Genomic DNA, 17,074 nt, shown 5'->3' on the forward strand with positions numbered 1-17,074 from the left:
ACAGTTTGTTTCAGTTGATGGTAACAACTCAAGTTGTCTTCCAGTCGCCTCAAGTGTGCCCCAGGGAAGTGTCTTGGAGCTGTTGCTTTTAAAGCTAAAGCTTTACTAGCCTAGCGGTGCCGATGTCGCCGTGGGCCACAGTTTGATCTCGAATATCCTTGCTGCGCCGCTGCCATAGCAACGCATCACGTGACTCCTTCACGCCGCCGAGCTGAGTCTTCACCGTTGCTGCGCCGGGGCTCCACAGCCGCGGAGCGGCTGCTGCCTGACCACGTGATCTGGCCGAGCAGACGAGGCTTGGCAGCTGTGACGTTGAGTGCGTTCCGCACTTTGGATAGGCAGTGCGGCCATCTTGCCACCCTGGCAGGTGGCAGTTAATGGCTGATCGTGAGAGGTTGGTAACGCTGGGGCTTATTGCTGCAGCACTAATGCATACAACCCACATCTCTCTTTCTCACCACCGCCATGCCAGGTACCTCAAAGGACGAATGAGGTGTCCACTCACCCAGGGAGCCAGTTATGCGCTCTTTCTTTCCTCAAAATCAGCGAGTCTTGAACATTGTCAATGCCAGCACCAATGAACACAGTCAACGCCGACAGCTTTGCTTTGTATATCCTGGATTAGCTGAGCTAATCCACATTAATTTTTTCAGCTCTATTTAAGTGATCTTTTTACCGTGGTTACCCTAGGGACACAGATTTGATTGTTTGCCGATGATTGTTTGTGTTATTTTGTCAAATTACAGTGTAGGGGATCAAAATGAACTTGACTCGGGTCTAAACCATTTATTTGATTGGTGCACTGAGTTTTCCATGATTGTTAACACAGAAAAAGCTGTTTTTCTTCAGATAATACACAAAAAGATTCCATTAAAGCATGTGTGCCAACTTGGACCATCATCACTGAACAGGTTAATATCTACAAATGTCCAGGTGTAACGATCAGTAACAATATTTCCTGGAATTTGCATGTAGACAACATATGTTCATCCTCTTTTCTGAAACATAAGCATGGAAATTCTGCCCCCAAATGTAAAACTCGTTACATATTACGCGTATATCAGACCAAAGGCACGCGTTTGCTAAATAGAACACAAACGAGAGAATTCAAAGAAAGGCTGTTAGTGTTATGTATCGAAAATTTAAAATGTTGAATTTTCCTACTGAGCTTATGGGGACTAACAATATTGAAGCACTTGAAGTGAGAAGAAGGAAATGCTGGCTTGACTTAGAAGAGGAAAATATGCAGCACAACAAATGCATGGACGTCAGAAGAAAGACAAACACAAGCACTGTGTTTGTCTTTGTTAAAGCGCTGACACAAGTCAGCGCTTGTGTTTGTCTTTCTTCTGTCGTCCATGCATTTTTAGCGCTGCATATTTTCCTCTTCTGTGATGAACCAACAGGCCCAAATTACCGTATTTACTCGTGTAATGAACCCACTTTTTTTCCAGAAAAGTTGACATCGGTTTGGGGGGAGGGTTCATTACGCGGGAAAAAAAATTTTCCAACAGATTTTTTTTTGAAGGGTCGAGATTTCATATATCTCTGTCCATCCTTCCATTATCAACAAACGCATGGGGTCAGACACCGCTAGTGTTTAGCATCGTTCATTTTGACGGGATCCGGCAATTTTGTGCTAGTCGGGTCGCCGCCGTGGCAAGATAACGCAAACGTGATGATCACCGCGAACATGATGGTCATTGGCCCTGAAGGTCAGGCACCTGTTTTTTTACTAATGTCTTCGCGCTCTGCCAAGTTCGCTGAGCGTGTTGTGACCCCCCTCCCCACCCCTCTGCAGGAGCTCTCCTAAAAATATAAAAAAACAAATGAAACATCCCCGGCGGGCAGCAGCTTGGCGCGCTGCTGCTTGGCGCGTGTGCGCGGGGAGCTCTCCTCAAACGGTAAACAAACAAGTGGTGATGTCCGAGGCCGGCAGCATCTTGGCGTGCGGCCAAGGTCTGCGCTGGAGGCGGCAGCAAAAACTGAGGAACTCGCTAGGCTGGAAAACAAAAAAAAAAGTAAATTCTGGCGGACACGGGGGGGGGGGGGGGGGTGTTCATTATGCGAGTGAGTTCATTGCGAGTAAATATGGTACCACCCTTCATCAGCTGGCTTGGCTTCTTTTATTCACTTTTTAATCGTAAGTTCACATTAGACCCTTGTACTTATCCTCTCTGTCCACCCGACATATCCAACATCATCCCTCATGAGTGCCATTTTTTGCGAACACTGGCTGCTGTAAATTTTCGTTTTTTTCATGTGCAATGTCTGATTGGAACAACCTTACAGCTTTAGCTGCATTTGATTCAGTGCTGATTCACGGCACCAATCCTGAAAAAGTGCCGCTGGTGCTAGCGCGGTGCTGAACCAGTTCCGTGATGCAGGTACAGCACGTCAGCTGTGCCATACCTCACAGGTGTGGCAATTTTCAGTCAAGTGCATGCAGGCACAGGCCTTGTTGTTTGCTCGCCTTGGAGGTGTCCAGTTATTGTGTGTCCTTTTTGTGCATGATCGTTTTCGCGCCTAACGACACTTGAGTCAGCAATGGATGACGACGACGACATCACATAGTATTGGAGTTCTCTTCGACAGTGAAGATGAGGAAACCGACGCCATGCTGTTTTTCGCTACAGTTCACTTGGTTCGGACAGACTCCAGTCGAATTCCGAAGTACTGTGAAAGCGGGGTTGCAAGATACTGCAATATCGAATTCCTGAGACTGTTCAGACTCTCTACAGAGACGTTTGAAGAACTTTTGATGTGCTTCGAGGCCTCAGCATATTTTGCGACGTCTCGGGGAGGAGTCCACAAATCCTCGCCGAGAGTCCATGTCGCACATTTAGCTCTTTAAAAAAAAAGAAGTCCTGCGGCAGGACTTCCTTACTGCTTAGCGCTTGCTTTGGCCCCTTTTTAGCCCCAGCAAAAGGGCCAGGCAGCGGCGTACCTGCAGCATCTGGCTGCATGCCTAGCGCAACAAGAAAAGGTAACCACGGCCGTTGTGAGAAAACATGCTCGGATTCACCCACCAACTTCACACGCACCACCAATGTTGCGCCATATGGAAAAAAGAATGATTTGTGTGGATTCGCACGCATACGAACAGCCTGTCTCAACATGGAAGCTACAGCACTAAACAAAAGTTGCCTTCTATTGTGTAGATTTGAAAATTGAAAATTATTTTTTGGGGGAAAGGAAATGGCGCAGTATCTGTCTCACAGGGAAGGGATAAAGGAGGGACCGAGAGAAACTGAGGGCACTGAGGGCGCTTTGTTTTGTGAAGTAGTCGACCGCTAGCGCAGTGGCAGTTTCAGTTGCGCTGCTGAGAGACCAGCCTTAGTGGAGGGCTCTGGAATAATTTCGACCACCTGGGGATCTTTAATGTGCACTGACAATGCACAGCACATGGGCGCCGTTGCATTTTGCCTCCATTGGAATGCGACCAGTGCGGTCAGGCTTGAACCCGGGTACTCCGGCTCAGTAGCCGAGCGCCTTAACCATTGAGCCACTGCGACGGGTAAATTTCAGGGCCATTTTCTCACAAAATTGCACCAGTCCCGTCGACGACAGGGAAAACCACCATCAATATTTATGAGCACGTTAGTGTCGCCTGCGTGTCATCTGCTGAAAGCCATCTGCACAACTTTTCCGCACCTCCTTGGCAGCTGGTGCCGCGGTTCCTTGCACCACAGCGGCACCATGGCTGCACCTGAATCAATCGCAGATGGTGGTGCACAGGGTGCTATGAATCGAGGGCTTTGGTGCAGCGCACCATGAAGCATTGCAGGCGGTGCAGTGAACCACAGCTGAATCAAATGCAGCTTTTGACATATTTGACATAGTTTGAATAAGCACTGATTATTTTTCTCCCACATCTGTGTAGTTATTTTGTTCTGTATTCTTGGTTTGTGCATTTACTGAATTGTGCCTTTTCTGCTTGGACCTTGTTTAGGTCTGCAGTGTGTACTAAATAAAAAAAATAACTAAAAATAAAAAGATGAAGACCTCAAGGCTATATAAAAAATAAATTGAGAAATGGAAAATTTTCACCACATTGGCCATTATATTTGCCACAACTGGGTCCCCAAGGCTGGCTGACTATGATGGAAGCTTCTATGAATGCTTGTTGCAAGCTTCAACCAGTGGGATTGCACAGCGGGAGTTGATGCCACCACTGTTGTGGTGCAGTGCCGTCGGGACCTGCGGGCAGCCACCGGCGGCAGTTCCTCGGAGGAAGGAGGGGCCCCAGTCGGCCGTGCTGTGGTCCCCTCTGCATCAGGCGGCTGTGAGCGGCTGGCCCGCGACTACGTCGAGTCCCTGCACCAGAACGCCCGGTCGACGCTGCTGTATGGCAAGAACAATGTGCGCGTGCAGCCACGCTGCCATGCGGGGGAGCCCCTGCCGGGCTACCTGTCGCTGCACCAGCTAGGGGGCACCCAGCTGGTGCTCAAGTGGACCCCTAACCAGCTCATGAACGGCACGGCCAGTGGGGACAGCTCGTCGGGCGACTCTGTGGGCAGCAGCCAGGACAAGAGGTGGGCGCATGTGGCGAGGCCATGGCGCTGCTGTCACAGTGAAATTCCGTTTAATGTGTGAATCTGGTTGATTCAAACTGCTGCTGTTGTCCTAGCCAACGTCCATGTGCGTGCGTCTATTTCTAATTCGAAGGCTGCAGGTCTTGCACCGGTTAATTTTGGAGGGGTTTCCAAAGGGAGGACTTGTTGAGGTGTGACCGGCTAACCAAGTGATCACCCAAATAGCGCTCCTTGGCACATTCTGAGTGGAACATTGCACTGACCCCGTGCACCCTTGTCATGTGTGCAATGGCAGGTGCGATGGCAATCAACGTGCTCAATCTGTGAAAAATGTTCAGGCCACATAGCTTCTGTTTTACTTTTCTGTCCTTGCACCAGCTCGCACTGATGGCGGCTATTGGCTGTGCATCAGCCAGCCATCCTTGCACAGCTGCTCATCATCTTAGTCTGGGATGGGTGTGTCCCTGCTTTTTCTTCTTTCCTTTTAAGCATGAAATGCATTAGCTCCCGTTAGTGGCGCGCCATGGATGGCGTACGGGTGAGCAGGCGGATTTTACATGGCTGTGAACAAGATGGCTGATGCGCCGCTTTGAACTATTGGGTTAGCGCATTTTTTTTTATATTCTTCCGTAATATGTTACGTGCTTAATACCCGCACCCATGGCATTCGTCCTGTCACCTTCATAACTCTCCGAGCGTGACCTCCACCATCTCGTTTTGGTCAACTGCGATATGCGGGAAAGCCTACTTGCGGAATTTTGTGTGAGGCTTCCGAAGGGGCGAGTTGAGGTGTCACAGCAGGGCTAGTGATCCTGTAGTAATCCCGCCTATTGCATGGGGCATTGCAACCTGTGCACCTCTTAGCAGGTGTATCGGCAGGCATGACAACGTTTGGAGGGCCCTTGTCGCTAGGCCAAAATGTAGCCTGGTCTCATAGTTTCCGTTTCTGAGCTTCGCGGCTCGCCCATGGCAACTGCTGCCAGCCCGTGTATTCACCGGTAGTCCAACACCAGATCAGCACCCGCTTTTGGATGCTGACTGGTGCACTGCTGGTCATTTCGTTTTCCTTTTTCGAAGCAGTCTCGCCGTTCCGACACCATTGTGCATTCCCCTCTTGCTTGCGTTCGCGTTGTTCTTCCAGCACGCCAAAACTAGGCGCTCGTCACGGGCTTACAGGTGTTTGCGCGATGGAGCTGCCCCATAACGCTTGGCCGCATTTTCAGCAGGGTTTTTTTTTTTTTTCAGGGTCCGTGGGGCATTTTATAAATTGACCTTTGGATAACCCAAGCACTTCTGGTCCCTTGAACTACGAATTAATAAGGTTTTACTAGTATCATATCATTTTTGTTGTCAGTGTTGTCACTTTATGGATTTCATTTTGCATGACCACATTACAGGTTGGATACTTTTATGGTGTCTAATCAAGCAGTATACATTTCTGAGCTCAACGTGTTTTTTTTGTACGGTGCTGAGGCAGTCTAGTTTTGCTTGTGTCAACTGCAAAGACCATGCACAATTTTGAAAAAAATAAGGGCAACAATGTTTGCTTGTTTATTGTTTTCTTAATTTTTTTTTGTTCTGGACAGGTATTTGATATTCGATTCAATATTTGAAGCCATTTTTTCTTCATATATTCGTATTTATTCGCATTCGAAAATTTCAATAGTGACTGCCATGCAGCAAGCAAGCATGGGGGAGAAAGTTGGAACCAGAAGTAGTAGCAGTGGACGACTTTCTCGTGAGCCTTTGCATTGAGTCTGGAAATGCACCTCACCGATTTCGTCAGGCGTTCTTCGTTTAATATTTTAGTCTGAGCTTCCCATGCTTCGAACGATGCCCATCCCAAGTCCCCCTGTACTGATTTGTTTGTGGTTTTGCCGTGGGCACCTAGTGCTAATATTTCAACAGCTGATTTAATTCTAGTGCCAACTCAACTTGTGCCCACATTCCCAAAAGTAAGCCCTTTATTTCTTCCCAAATACCGCTCAGTAATTCATACTTGTTGTACCCCCATATTGCCCTGTTTCATTGTCATGCCACCTCTTTGCCCTTTTGCCCTAACAGTCTGTTTTCCCATGTATATCTGCCCTTTGTTTACCCTTACCCTGTGATATTTGTGTTCTGCCAGTCTGGGTATCTCGTGGCCTTGTATTGCAAACACCTGATTGGTGGAATCATTCAGTATCATAAAACTTGACTTGGTCCTAAAAGTAAAGCCTAGAACACCTCCTTCTTCTCCACAAGTATTAGTTAGGGCTTGCAAACCCAGCCTTCATCCCTCGCATACCTTGACAGTTGAGCCTTTCACCCTCCCACGTAATTTCACCTTTATTATCTCGTTATGTGTGCTTTAGGAAACAAATTATTTCATGACCATACCTTCATCTTCGAGTATGTTCCACAGGAATTCCTTATTTAGGTTGTCCTACATACCACTTATATCCACGAAGGTTAAATACAGAGGCGTGTTTTCCGTCCTAGCTACTTTTATGCATTGAGTAAGCATAACAAACTATCATCTAAGTGCCTACCACTCCTGCACCCATTCTGAAGTTCTCAGAGTGTCTTATCACTTTCTATTGATTTCTACAACGTTTAATTTCACTGCCTGCATTGCCAGCCTGTGTGTAACCAGGTTTTTCCTAATCTCTTGGATGACCCTGCAGAACCTTGAGTGGTGCTAGGTTGATGTGCCTTATTGCAGGCATTGTGTAGGTACCTGCATTCGCAAACTGACAGAAGCTGAGTACTCTCTCTCATAGTTGCATATGTGTCATTGGAACTGTTTCTGTCTACAGCAAACACATTTTTCTGAGCTCTCTGCTGTGAGTCATTTTGCGTTCGCCTTGCTGCATTGCGCCAGGCATAGCCGTACTGTCGGGACCAGGATGTCATGCTATTGGCATTTTTTTTTGCAGTGTGTACTGGGATTACGCCCTGAGTGTCAACATGGAGGACATTGTCTACCTGCACTGCCACCAGCAAGGTGAGGCCGTGAGACGGGGTTCCCCTTGGAGTCTCTCTGAAAAAAGGGGGGGGGGGGGGGGGGGCTGAGAGCCCACAGCTTCATAGTGCAGCAGATGGCAGCTTCTAGGCGTTTGCGACAGATTTTTACCCCGGCTGCCATGAACTACAACACCAAGTGTCCCTTAACAGTGACTGATATGGAGGACAATTGCGTAGCACTCTGATTGAGTGTGTGCAGCAGAGTCTCATGCTTGCAGTTTTTTCTTTTTAGATCATTTGATATGGTGCAGTAGTGAAGCTGAAATTAGTGAGGTTCTGCTGTCAAACAGCTCCGTAAGTTTGTGGAGAGCTTGCTGAGCCTAAGTGGACTGCATGCTTGGGAGTGCTATTTCCAATTAATGGGCCTTGACGCCGACCTTCAGCGCGAGTATCGGTGCTCGAGTGCTGTCCATAGCTGCTTCGCCTTTTCTTCATTGCCAAGCCCGAGTGAAGCTGGCATGCATCACCACTGTGGCCCTGAGTGGCCCCAGTTGTCTTCTTATGGCAAGGAGTGTCCTCCCCGCCTAGTGCACACTTGATGTTCTTTTCTGAGTGACTGACGGCTCTGTGCTGCCAGAACAGCACAGCGGTCATCCTTGGGTGAACATTCCAGCGATGCTTGCAGTCACTGTTCTGTCCGTCAGGCGGAGTTGTATTGAACACGATAGCCTTGGCGTTTTCTTTGTTCTCACTTTGGAGACGTGGGTGGTACTGCTGTACTTGTTTTATATTAGCCTGATTTCAATGGCTTCATTGTTTTACAATTACCATATTTACTCGCGTAATGAATGCACTTTTTTTGCTAGAAAACTTGATATCAATTTGGTAGGAAGGTTCATTACACTGGGAAAAAATTGCGACAGATTTTTTTGCAAGAGTTGAAATTTTGTATCATACATATGTCGATCGTCATCAACAAAAGCATGCGATCAGCCGCATTCATGTTGCCGGTAGTTAAGGTTTGTTCTTCAGGCTCCACAACAGGTGCCCCACCGTCCGAGACAGTGTAACAAACGAGATTCAGCAACACTTGACTGAAGGAAGGAAAACTGAAACTTCATACAGGAATTCACATGTTTACAACAGAATAAACGGCAAGCATCATTACATGGAACTGGCTAAGGGAAAATCTTCCCTCCTTTGCATCGCCATAGATGCAAGGGGTCTAAATGTAGCTCAGAACCCTTTTTCCAGGCTCCGGGGCCCAGTTTTAAAGAACTAGAAGCTTGGCCCATCCCTTGCATCACCCAATCACAACAAACTAACACATGATTGGTTTACAAATTGCATGGCATGCCTTCCCGTTTCAGCAAGGTCCTAAACCCTCTCCCTAAAATATACAGCACGAAAAGAACATCAGAATTGCTATAAGAAAATCAAATTCCGGGAATGGACCCTCGAAATGATTGGCCCACCAGGTTTACATGCCACGCCCCATACTTCCACAGTATTACTCAAAATCTCTCCCTCAGAAGAATAAAAGCAAAAACCACCACACATCGTGCCTGCACGTGCAATTGGTTTCATCGAAGTTCGTCCACCCTGACGCCGTTCCGCAATTAGCTCTGTTGTCGGACTCCAGCGGGGCGCTTCGTCGCAAGGTCGCGTCGCGTTTGGTTTTAGTGTCTGTCAAGACGAGGGGGCTTCCGGCGCAAAACAGTGCGAGGACCAATGAGCGCGGCTGTCGCTGTCAGGGGCTCTTGATCCCAAGACAGGCGCCCCTATTCAGTGCGCTCCGCCGCCGCCCGTCACCGAAGGGGGGGGAGGGGTTCAAAGGGGGGCTGCTGCGGGGAGGCGCTGAGATAGGGCAACTGGCCCTAATGACCCCGCGGATCATCCGATGCCTTACACGCCCTTCCCAAGATTCTACCAGGGGCCCAAATGGCACCTGTAGAATTATAACACAACAAGGGATCCCTTTCACCTACGAAACCACTCTAAGTGCGACCTAAGTAGGGGAAGTACTACTGCAAACACCACTGCGACACTGCCAACACATTGCGACACAGCAAACACCATTGCGACACTGCCAACACATTGCGACACTGCAAACACATTGCGACCAGCTCCACATATGCCATGGAAACAAGGGCCATACATAAGACGGCACATTTGGTTGTGCTCATGCCGTCTGCCAACACCGGCACACTCAGACGAGCGGAGTTCACCGCGGTTCCAGTTACTGCCACAGTACACATCACTGAGTTTGCTCTTTGGTACAAATGTCCCCTCTTCCTTGCCCCCCGGCGTGATCATTGCTGTCTGTCTCCCAGCTGTCGTTCGGCAACCTAGACAGCACATCAGCGTTACCGTGAGCGCTCCCTTTCCGGTGTTTTATCATCATCATCATCATCATCATCATCATCAGCCCTACTACACCCACTGCAGGGCAAAGGCCTCTCCCATGTCTCTCCAATTAACCCTATCCTCTCTCCAATTAACCCTATCCCTATCAACACATTATCAACATCAACACATTTATCAACACATTATATCTCTGCAGGGCAAGTGCCAAATGCGTCAGCTTCGCTCCCTGAGGTGTGGTCATGGTAAGAAAGGAGAGGCGGTTGTGGTCAGACACCGCTGTAACCTGAGCGCCGAACAACCAGAGGTCGAACTTCCCCGGCACCCAGATCACTGCAGATGCCTCTCTTTCTGTGGTTGACCATCGAGCCTGCGTTGGAGAAAATCTGCGACTCGCGAATGTGATCGGCCGCTCGGAGCCATCCGCGGCACATTGGGAGAGACAGGCTCCCACTGCAACCTCTGAGGCGTCCGTGTACAGCAAAAACGGCTTGCCAGCATCAGGCGTCCCGAGAGCTACGGCTTCACAGAGTGCCGCCTTGAGTCGCTGAAATGCGCTTTCAGCTTCTGCGGGCCACGGAATTTTGTTAGGAATCCTCTTCCCCGTTAGCTCTGCCAGCGGCGCTGCCACCTTCGCATAGTTAGGCACGTAGCTCCTGTAATAACCGCACAGCCCGAGCACGCTACGGAGCTCTTTCTTAGTTTTCGGTGCCTTCAGTTCCCTAATGGCTTTCAATTTTTCAGGATTGGGTGCGTGATTTTCTAAGCCCACTATGTGTCCCAAGTAACGGATTGACCCTCTTGCCACCTGACACTTCTTCAGCTTAACTTTCAGGTTCGCCCTCTCTAACGCTGCGAAGACGGCGTACAAGTGTCGTATGTGATCAGGCAACGCCTCGCTGAACACGGCAATGTCGTCCAAGTACGCACACGCATAGGTAGAATGCAGGAGTAAAAGCTCGTTCATGGCTCTCTGAAACGTCTGGGCCGCGTTTTCAGTCCATACGACATTACCGTCCACGCAAACTGCCCCCGATGGTAGACAAAAGCGGTGAGTAGCTGAGCCGACTGTGCCAGGGGCACCTGCCAATACCCCCTTCTAAGGTCGAGGAGCGTAATGTACTTAGCCCTTCCTACATGAGTTCCTGCTGCATCGAGATCGGGTAGGCATCTGCCACTGTCCCCGCATTGAGCTTTCTGAAGTCCACACACATTCTCATCGATCCGTCCTTTTTGGGGACACAGACCACGGGATGGGCATGGGGGCTTTTGTAGGGAAAAATCAGACCCATCTCAAGTAGCTCGTCTACTTGCATGCCCACTTCGCATTTTAGGCTTGCGGGTATTCGATAAGGGTTACCTGACCTCGGTGTGAAGCCCTCCTCTAAAACGATCCTGTGCTCTCCTATTTTGGCTACCCCTGGCTTGTCGTCAAATAGACCTCGGTGTTCGGCGAACAATTTGCGAATGAGATCGCCTTCTTCCGCCTTCAGATGAGCCGTCATGTCCTTAGGGAGGACCGATACCGTAGCCCGCGTTGACATTGGTCGAGGTACGTATTCTATTTCGCCAAACACCCTGTCCTCATCAAATATCACCCCAACTGCCATTACGCTCTTCTGATATGGCTGCAGTTTGCTGGCGTGTACTAGTTTCCGAGCACCTCCTGGCATCTGCACGAAGTACGAGTGCTCGCGAAACTTTCCATCAACACTGTCCGGCCCTTTCCACTGCGGGAACATTTTTCCTGGACGTTGCTCGTCAAAGACCAGCACACTGTCTCCTATTTGAAAGGTTTTGTCCTTTGCCCGCCTATTGTACTGCGTCGCGCATGCGTTCTGCTGCTTCGAGCTCGCTAATTCTGCCACCTCCACTGCATGCTCCAAGCGCTTCTTCAGTTCCCGCATATACTTTGATGGGGACGGCCCCAGCATCGCTGGTACACTTATCTGTCTTGCCCAGCTGTGCTTTAAAACACTTAGCAGACCAGTTGGCTCTCGCCTGTACAGCATCTGGAAGGGGGTGACGCCCGTCGTGTCATGCGGTACCTTGCGGTACGCTCATAGCAAGTAGGGCACAAATTTGTCCCATTGCTTTCCTTCCTCCTGGATGATATGATACAGCATGTTCTTAAATGTCTGGTTCCAACGTTCGAGCGCGCCGTTACTCTCGGGGTGCCCCGGTGTTGAAAACCTTGGTGAGCAGATTAGGCTCTTCAAAAACTCTTGTGTGAGTTCAGCCGTAAAGTTTGTCCCGCAATCTGAGGCGACTACTTCGGGAATTCCTGTCCGGCTGAACGCAGTCAGGAGGGCGTCACAGGTAGCCTTTGCACTGAGGGAGCGCAAGCACACCACCTCAGGCCATTGTGTGCACAAATCGATGATGCACAACGCGTACCTGTGACCTCTTCCTGAAGGTGGATCCAATGGACATCGACGTTGACCTGTTCGAACGGGTATCGCGGCCTCGTTAACTGCTCTATCGGCACTCTGTCCGTCTGGTGGCGATCGGCCCTTGTCTGGCACCCATGGCAGCTGTTACAGTATGCCCTTACATCCCCTTCCATACCCGGCCTATAAAAAGTGTACTTAATTCGTGCCTTAGTTTTCGTGAACCCAAGGTGACTTCCCCAGTTTGATTCATGGGCTAACCTAAGTACTTCTTGATGTCGGAATTTAGGGAGCACCAGCTGCATTACTGGTAGCCCAAGCAAGTTTTCCTTTTGGTAGAGGAGACGGCGTTTTTCCACACTTCTTGCAATGTGTCGCCATTCCGCTGCTCCTCCTTGAAAACACCGCAGCGCGACTTTCCCCGGTTACACTACGAGCTGTGTCCTCGGCGACTTGTGCGCAGCTCTCGCTGTCTCTGCCGGCCACCACGTGCACTTCAGCGGGGGTGAGTTACGCCCTCCTCGACTGGTTCTTTTTCGAGCCACCCGTATAACTCCTCCCGTTCGACGCCCGCGCGGTCTGCCACCTGACTGTCGTTCGACTCTTTTAGACCTTTCATATGACATTCATCGCTCAGGGACTCCCAGGCATCTTCGGAAAGCAAACAGTCCATTTTCGACACTAGCTTGTCAGTCAGAGCACATACCACTGGCACCGCTTCTTTAACATCGTAGAAAATGCCTGCATCGCGGTTTAACATCAGGGGCACAACTGCAAGTTTAGCCCGTACCTTTTCACTAGGAGTATGTGAATATTGAAATTTTCGAATACGAATATGAAGAAAAAATGGCTTTGAATATCGAATCGAATATCGAATATCTGTTCAGTACAAAAAAAATTTCAGAAAACGATGAGCAAGCAAACGTTGTTGCCCTTAATTTTTTTTTCAAAATAGTGTATGGTCTTTTCAACTAAAATAAACAAAACTAGACTGCCTCAGTACCATATAAAAAACATGATGTGCACAGAAATGTATACTACTTGATTAGACAGCATAACAGTATCCAAACAATGAGGTCTTGCAAAACAAAATACATAAAATGACAAAAAATTAACATGATGACTATTAAACCTCATTCATTTGGAGTTCAAGGGACTGGAAGAAATGCCCGGTTCATCCGAAGGCCTCTGTTAATAAAATTGCCCGAGCCCCTCCCCCCCCCCCCCCCCCCCCGAAAGAAAAATGCTGCCGAAAATGCTGAAGGTGCAGTAAGGCCTTATGAGGCGGCTCCATCGCGCTAACACATGTAAGCCCATAATGAGCCACCCATTTTGGAGTGCGGGAAGAACAACACAAATGCAAACAAGGGGCCGGGGAACACACACTGGCGTCGGAGCAGCGAGGCGGTTTATAAAAAGGAAAAAGAAATAAGCCACGCGGAGCTGGGATTGGACTGTCGGCGAATGCACGGGCTGACATTTGAAGTTGCCACGGGGTAGCGGTGAAGCTCAGAAACTGAAACTACGCAGCCAGGCTATTTTTTTGCCCTAGCGACAGAGGTCTTCCGATTGTTGCCACGTCTGCCGTTACGCCCGTGGCTCCCGCAGCATTCCGCAAGTTGGCTTTCCCGCGTAGCGTAGTTTACAAAACGGGATGCTTTCTAAGAATTTTGCAAGTTCAAGCTTGATCTCGAGAGCTCGACAGCGCTCCTCAGCGGCTCTGGCCACCGCTTTTTTTATTTCCAGAGCCATCTTGCTAACCTGCGTCTCAGGCATGGACAAATTGTCTTCCGAAGCAACCGTTCCCTCTCCCTCACTCATCGTGCTCCCGTTCCGCCTGTCTGGATTCGGCAACACTTGACCGAAGAAAGGAAAACTGAAACTTTATACAGGGATTCACATATTTACAACAGAATAAATGGCAAGCACGATCACGTGGAACTGGCTAAGGGAAAATCTTTCCTCCTTTGCATCGCCGAAGATGCAAGGGGTCTGAATCTAGCTCAGAACCCTATTTCCAGGCTCTGGGGCCCGGTTTTAAAGACCTAGAAGCCTTGCCCATTCCTTGCATCACCCAATCAACAAACTAACACATGATTGGTTTACAGACTGCATGGCAAGGTTCTAAACCCTCTCCCTAAAATACACAGCACGAAAAGAACGTCAAAATTGCTATAAGAAAATGGAGTTCCGGGAATGAACCATCGAAATGATTGGCCCACCAGGTTTACGTGCCACGCCCCATACTTCCACAGTATTACCAAACTCTCTCCCTCAGAAGAAGAAAAGCAAAAACAACCACACATCGTTGCTCGCACGGTGCAATCGGTTTCGTTAAAGTTCGTTCACACTGACGCCGTTCCGCAATTAGCTCTGTCGTCGGACTCCAGCGGGGTGCTTCCGCTGTGCTCAACTGCCAATTCGGTCCCAACCTTCCCAGGGGGATTAGCGTTCTCGTGAGCTTACGCGGCTTAGCTTGCCGCCGGCCTACCGACTAACCAACGCCCCATAGATACCCAATCGGTGGGGTTATCTGAAATCTGGCCTCCGCTGCCCATCCGTCATTGCTCCCCTGGTTGACCAGATTACTATTTTTCAAGGTTTTCCCACGAGATGTTCGTTGCAAGGTCGCATCGCGTTTGGTGTTTGTCAAGACGAGAGGGCTTCCGGCACTAAACAATGGGAGGACCAAAGCGCGCGGCCGTCGCTGTCAGGGGCGCTTGATGCCAAGACGGGCGCTCCTTTTCAGCGCGCTCCGCAGCCGCCCCGTCACCGAAGGGGGAGGAATTCAAAGGGGGTCTGCCGCAGGGGAGGTGCCGAGACTGGGCAACTGGTCCTAATGACTCCGCAGATCATTCGATCGCTTACATCGTGTGTTTAGTGTTGTTTCCTTCAAAGCTGACTGTTGAATTACAGCACGATTTGACGGTTTTGTAACAGCCGACGGCGTCAGCCAATTGCGGCGAGATAAGGCAAACATGCTGAACACGGGCTCTGAAGGGCCAGCCATACAGTTTTCACGTGAGGTTAAAAAAGAAACTCGCTGAACAGTTATGGGTGTGAAATGCGAATGTTAAGTGTTCGCTGTGGTGTGAGAGGAGGTAGGCATATTTGCTTCCGATCTTGAGCTCGCCAAATCACTTGTGGGGTCCAAAGTTTGTGCTTTTTCCATAGCATTTCAGTATAGGGGTTATTTTATAGCATTCCATTTTGAACTGCAGTGCTCCTCTCTGATGCTAGAGCGCTCGCTGGCTTTCTAAGCATGCGCTGGTGCAGCCGAGCACGCACTAGTGTGCCGAGCAAGCCACCAGCGCCAGAGCTTCGGTCAAAGGCGCACAGCGTCTTAGTGGTCTACCAGTTCGCCGTGCATGCCACTCCTACTGGAGCTCTCCCCAAAAGATAACATGCCATGACATTATTGGCGCTCAGATGCCAAGGTCTGCGCTGCAGACGGCGTGAAGCTAATGTGCCAGAAAGCTTAAAAAAAAGAAGTAAATTCTCAACAACAAAAAGGGAGGGGAGGTTGTTATGTGAGGGGGTCTGTTACGTGAGTAAATATGGTAATTTAAATTACGTTGATTGAAGACAACAGTGCATGTGTTGTTGATGCCCCAGTGGAAAGAATGGTAGGTAGGATGTGCACTTGTGGAGAACGGGCGGTCTGCAAAAAGTCAAGTGGATAGAAGAAGCGGGCTCTTTGAGGCGCCACCTGGCTAGTGGGGACAGTGACGCTCAGAAGCAAGGGGCAGTGTGCAGCACTCGTGGACGTCAGAGATGAGCACAGTCAGATATGGTCACTGGGAGTGTGCAGTTGGGCACAAAAGTCTCTGGAGCACAAGTGCTATTTTAAACGAAGCAGATAGCTCTGTTATTAGGCGCCCGGCTGAGGAGCACGCTTGTGGAGGTGAAAGAAGATTTTGACTTTCACCTCCCCAAGTGTGGTCTGCAGCTGGTGTCTCTGGACGTACACGTAGTCCAGAGATTTTTTATCCCCCGACTGCACATCCACACGCCAGCTTGCAAATGTACATTGAAACATGAGTGGTGGAAGCAAGCTGTTCTCTGGCACGCGTTGTGTGACACAGCAGGTGACTCGGGTGGCACCTTGGTGCTGGTGGGGCCAGGACGGGGTGCCAGCGGCCGCCCATGCACTTCCCCCGGGGGGGCCACCTGCTCGCCTCCTCTCCTGCCTGGAGAATGGCCTGCTGCCCAACGGACAGCTGGACCCACCCCTCTGGACTCAGCAGAGCGGCACAGGTGAGTCACTCTAGCTTGTCCGATGCTTGGCATCACCATACTCGGTTTCATATATGGCAGCCAACGCTGCCAAGTCCATTCCCAAAAAGTAGATCACCATGCAACCTAAGTGAACACAGGCATATTTTGTTGCGATAAATCTTAAGTGCCGTGACTGGGAACCTTGTGCACTTCGTTTTAACTCTGGCCACATTTCGTCCTGCGACTCACCGAGAAGGATGACATGTGACAGTAGGATCGCTGTGACTCCATTTGTGCTTAAAGAGTAGTTCACACTCAGATAAGCTCGAACACTGAGCGCCTCGCAGCATCGTCCGTGATTCCGAATGCTAGCAGTTCTCTTTATAATGCACTTAGTTTTCGTCCAAATACTCACCAATGCTTCCAGAAGAACAAATGATATCTGGCAGAATAGTATGGCATTGTGGGCGCACTACTTCTGCAGCCTCCGGAGCATTGACAGCTGTGTATGAAACGGAGTGTCGACATGCTGACAGGAAGGGCAGCCACTGTGAAGAAGCCCTATCACTCACAACCTTTGGCTTGTAGCTGCAATGTCGGCAGAAATAGCAAAGATTTTTC

At 49.5% G+C, this 17,074-nt stretch overlaps 1 protein-coding gene across 1 annotated transcript in view; it reads left to right on the top strand.

The window, feature by feature from the left end:
• LOC144122146 (small G protein signaling modulator 1-like) overlaps window positions 1–17,074 on the top strand; it is a 202,067-nt gene that overhangs the window by 63,298 nt on the left and 121,695 nt on the right. Inside the window, 5 exon segments of the mRNA XM_077655710.1 lie at window positions 4,189–4,535; window positions 7,454–7,521; window positions 16,324–16,355; window positions 16,358–16,412; window positions 16,415–16,492. Of these exon segments, the coding sequence (XP_077511836.1) occupies window positions 4,189–4,535; window positions 7,454–7,521; window positions 16,324–16,355; window positions 16,358–16,412; window positions 16,415–16,492 (580 nt within the window).

This window comes from Amblyomma americanum, chromosome 2, assembly GCF_052857255.1.
Source record: "Amblyomma americanum isolate KBUSLIRL-KWMA chromosome 2, ASM5285725v1, whole genome shotgun sequence".
Taxonomy (NCBI): Eukaryota; Metazoa; Arthropoda; class Arachnida; order Ixodida; family Ixodidae; genus Amblyomma; species Amblyomma americanum.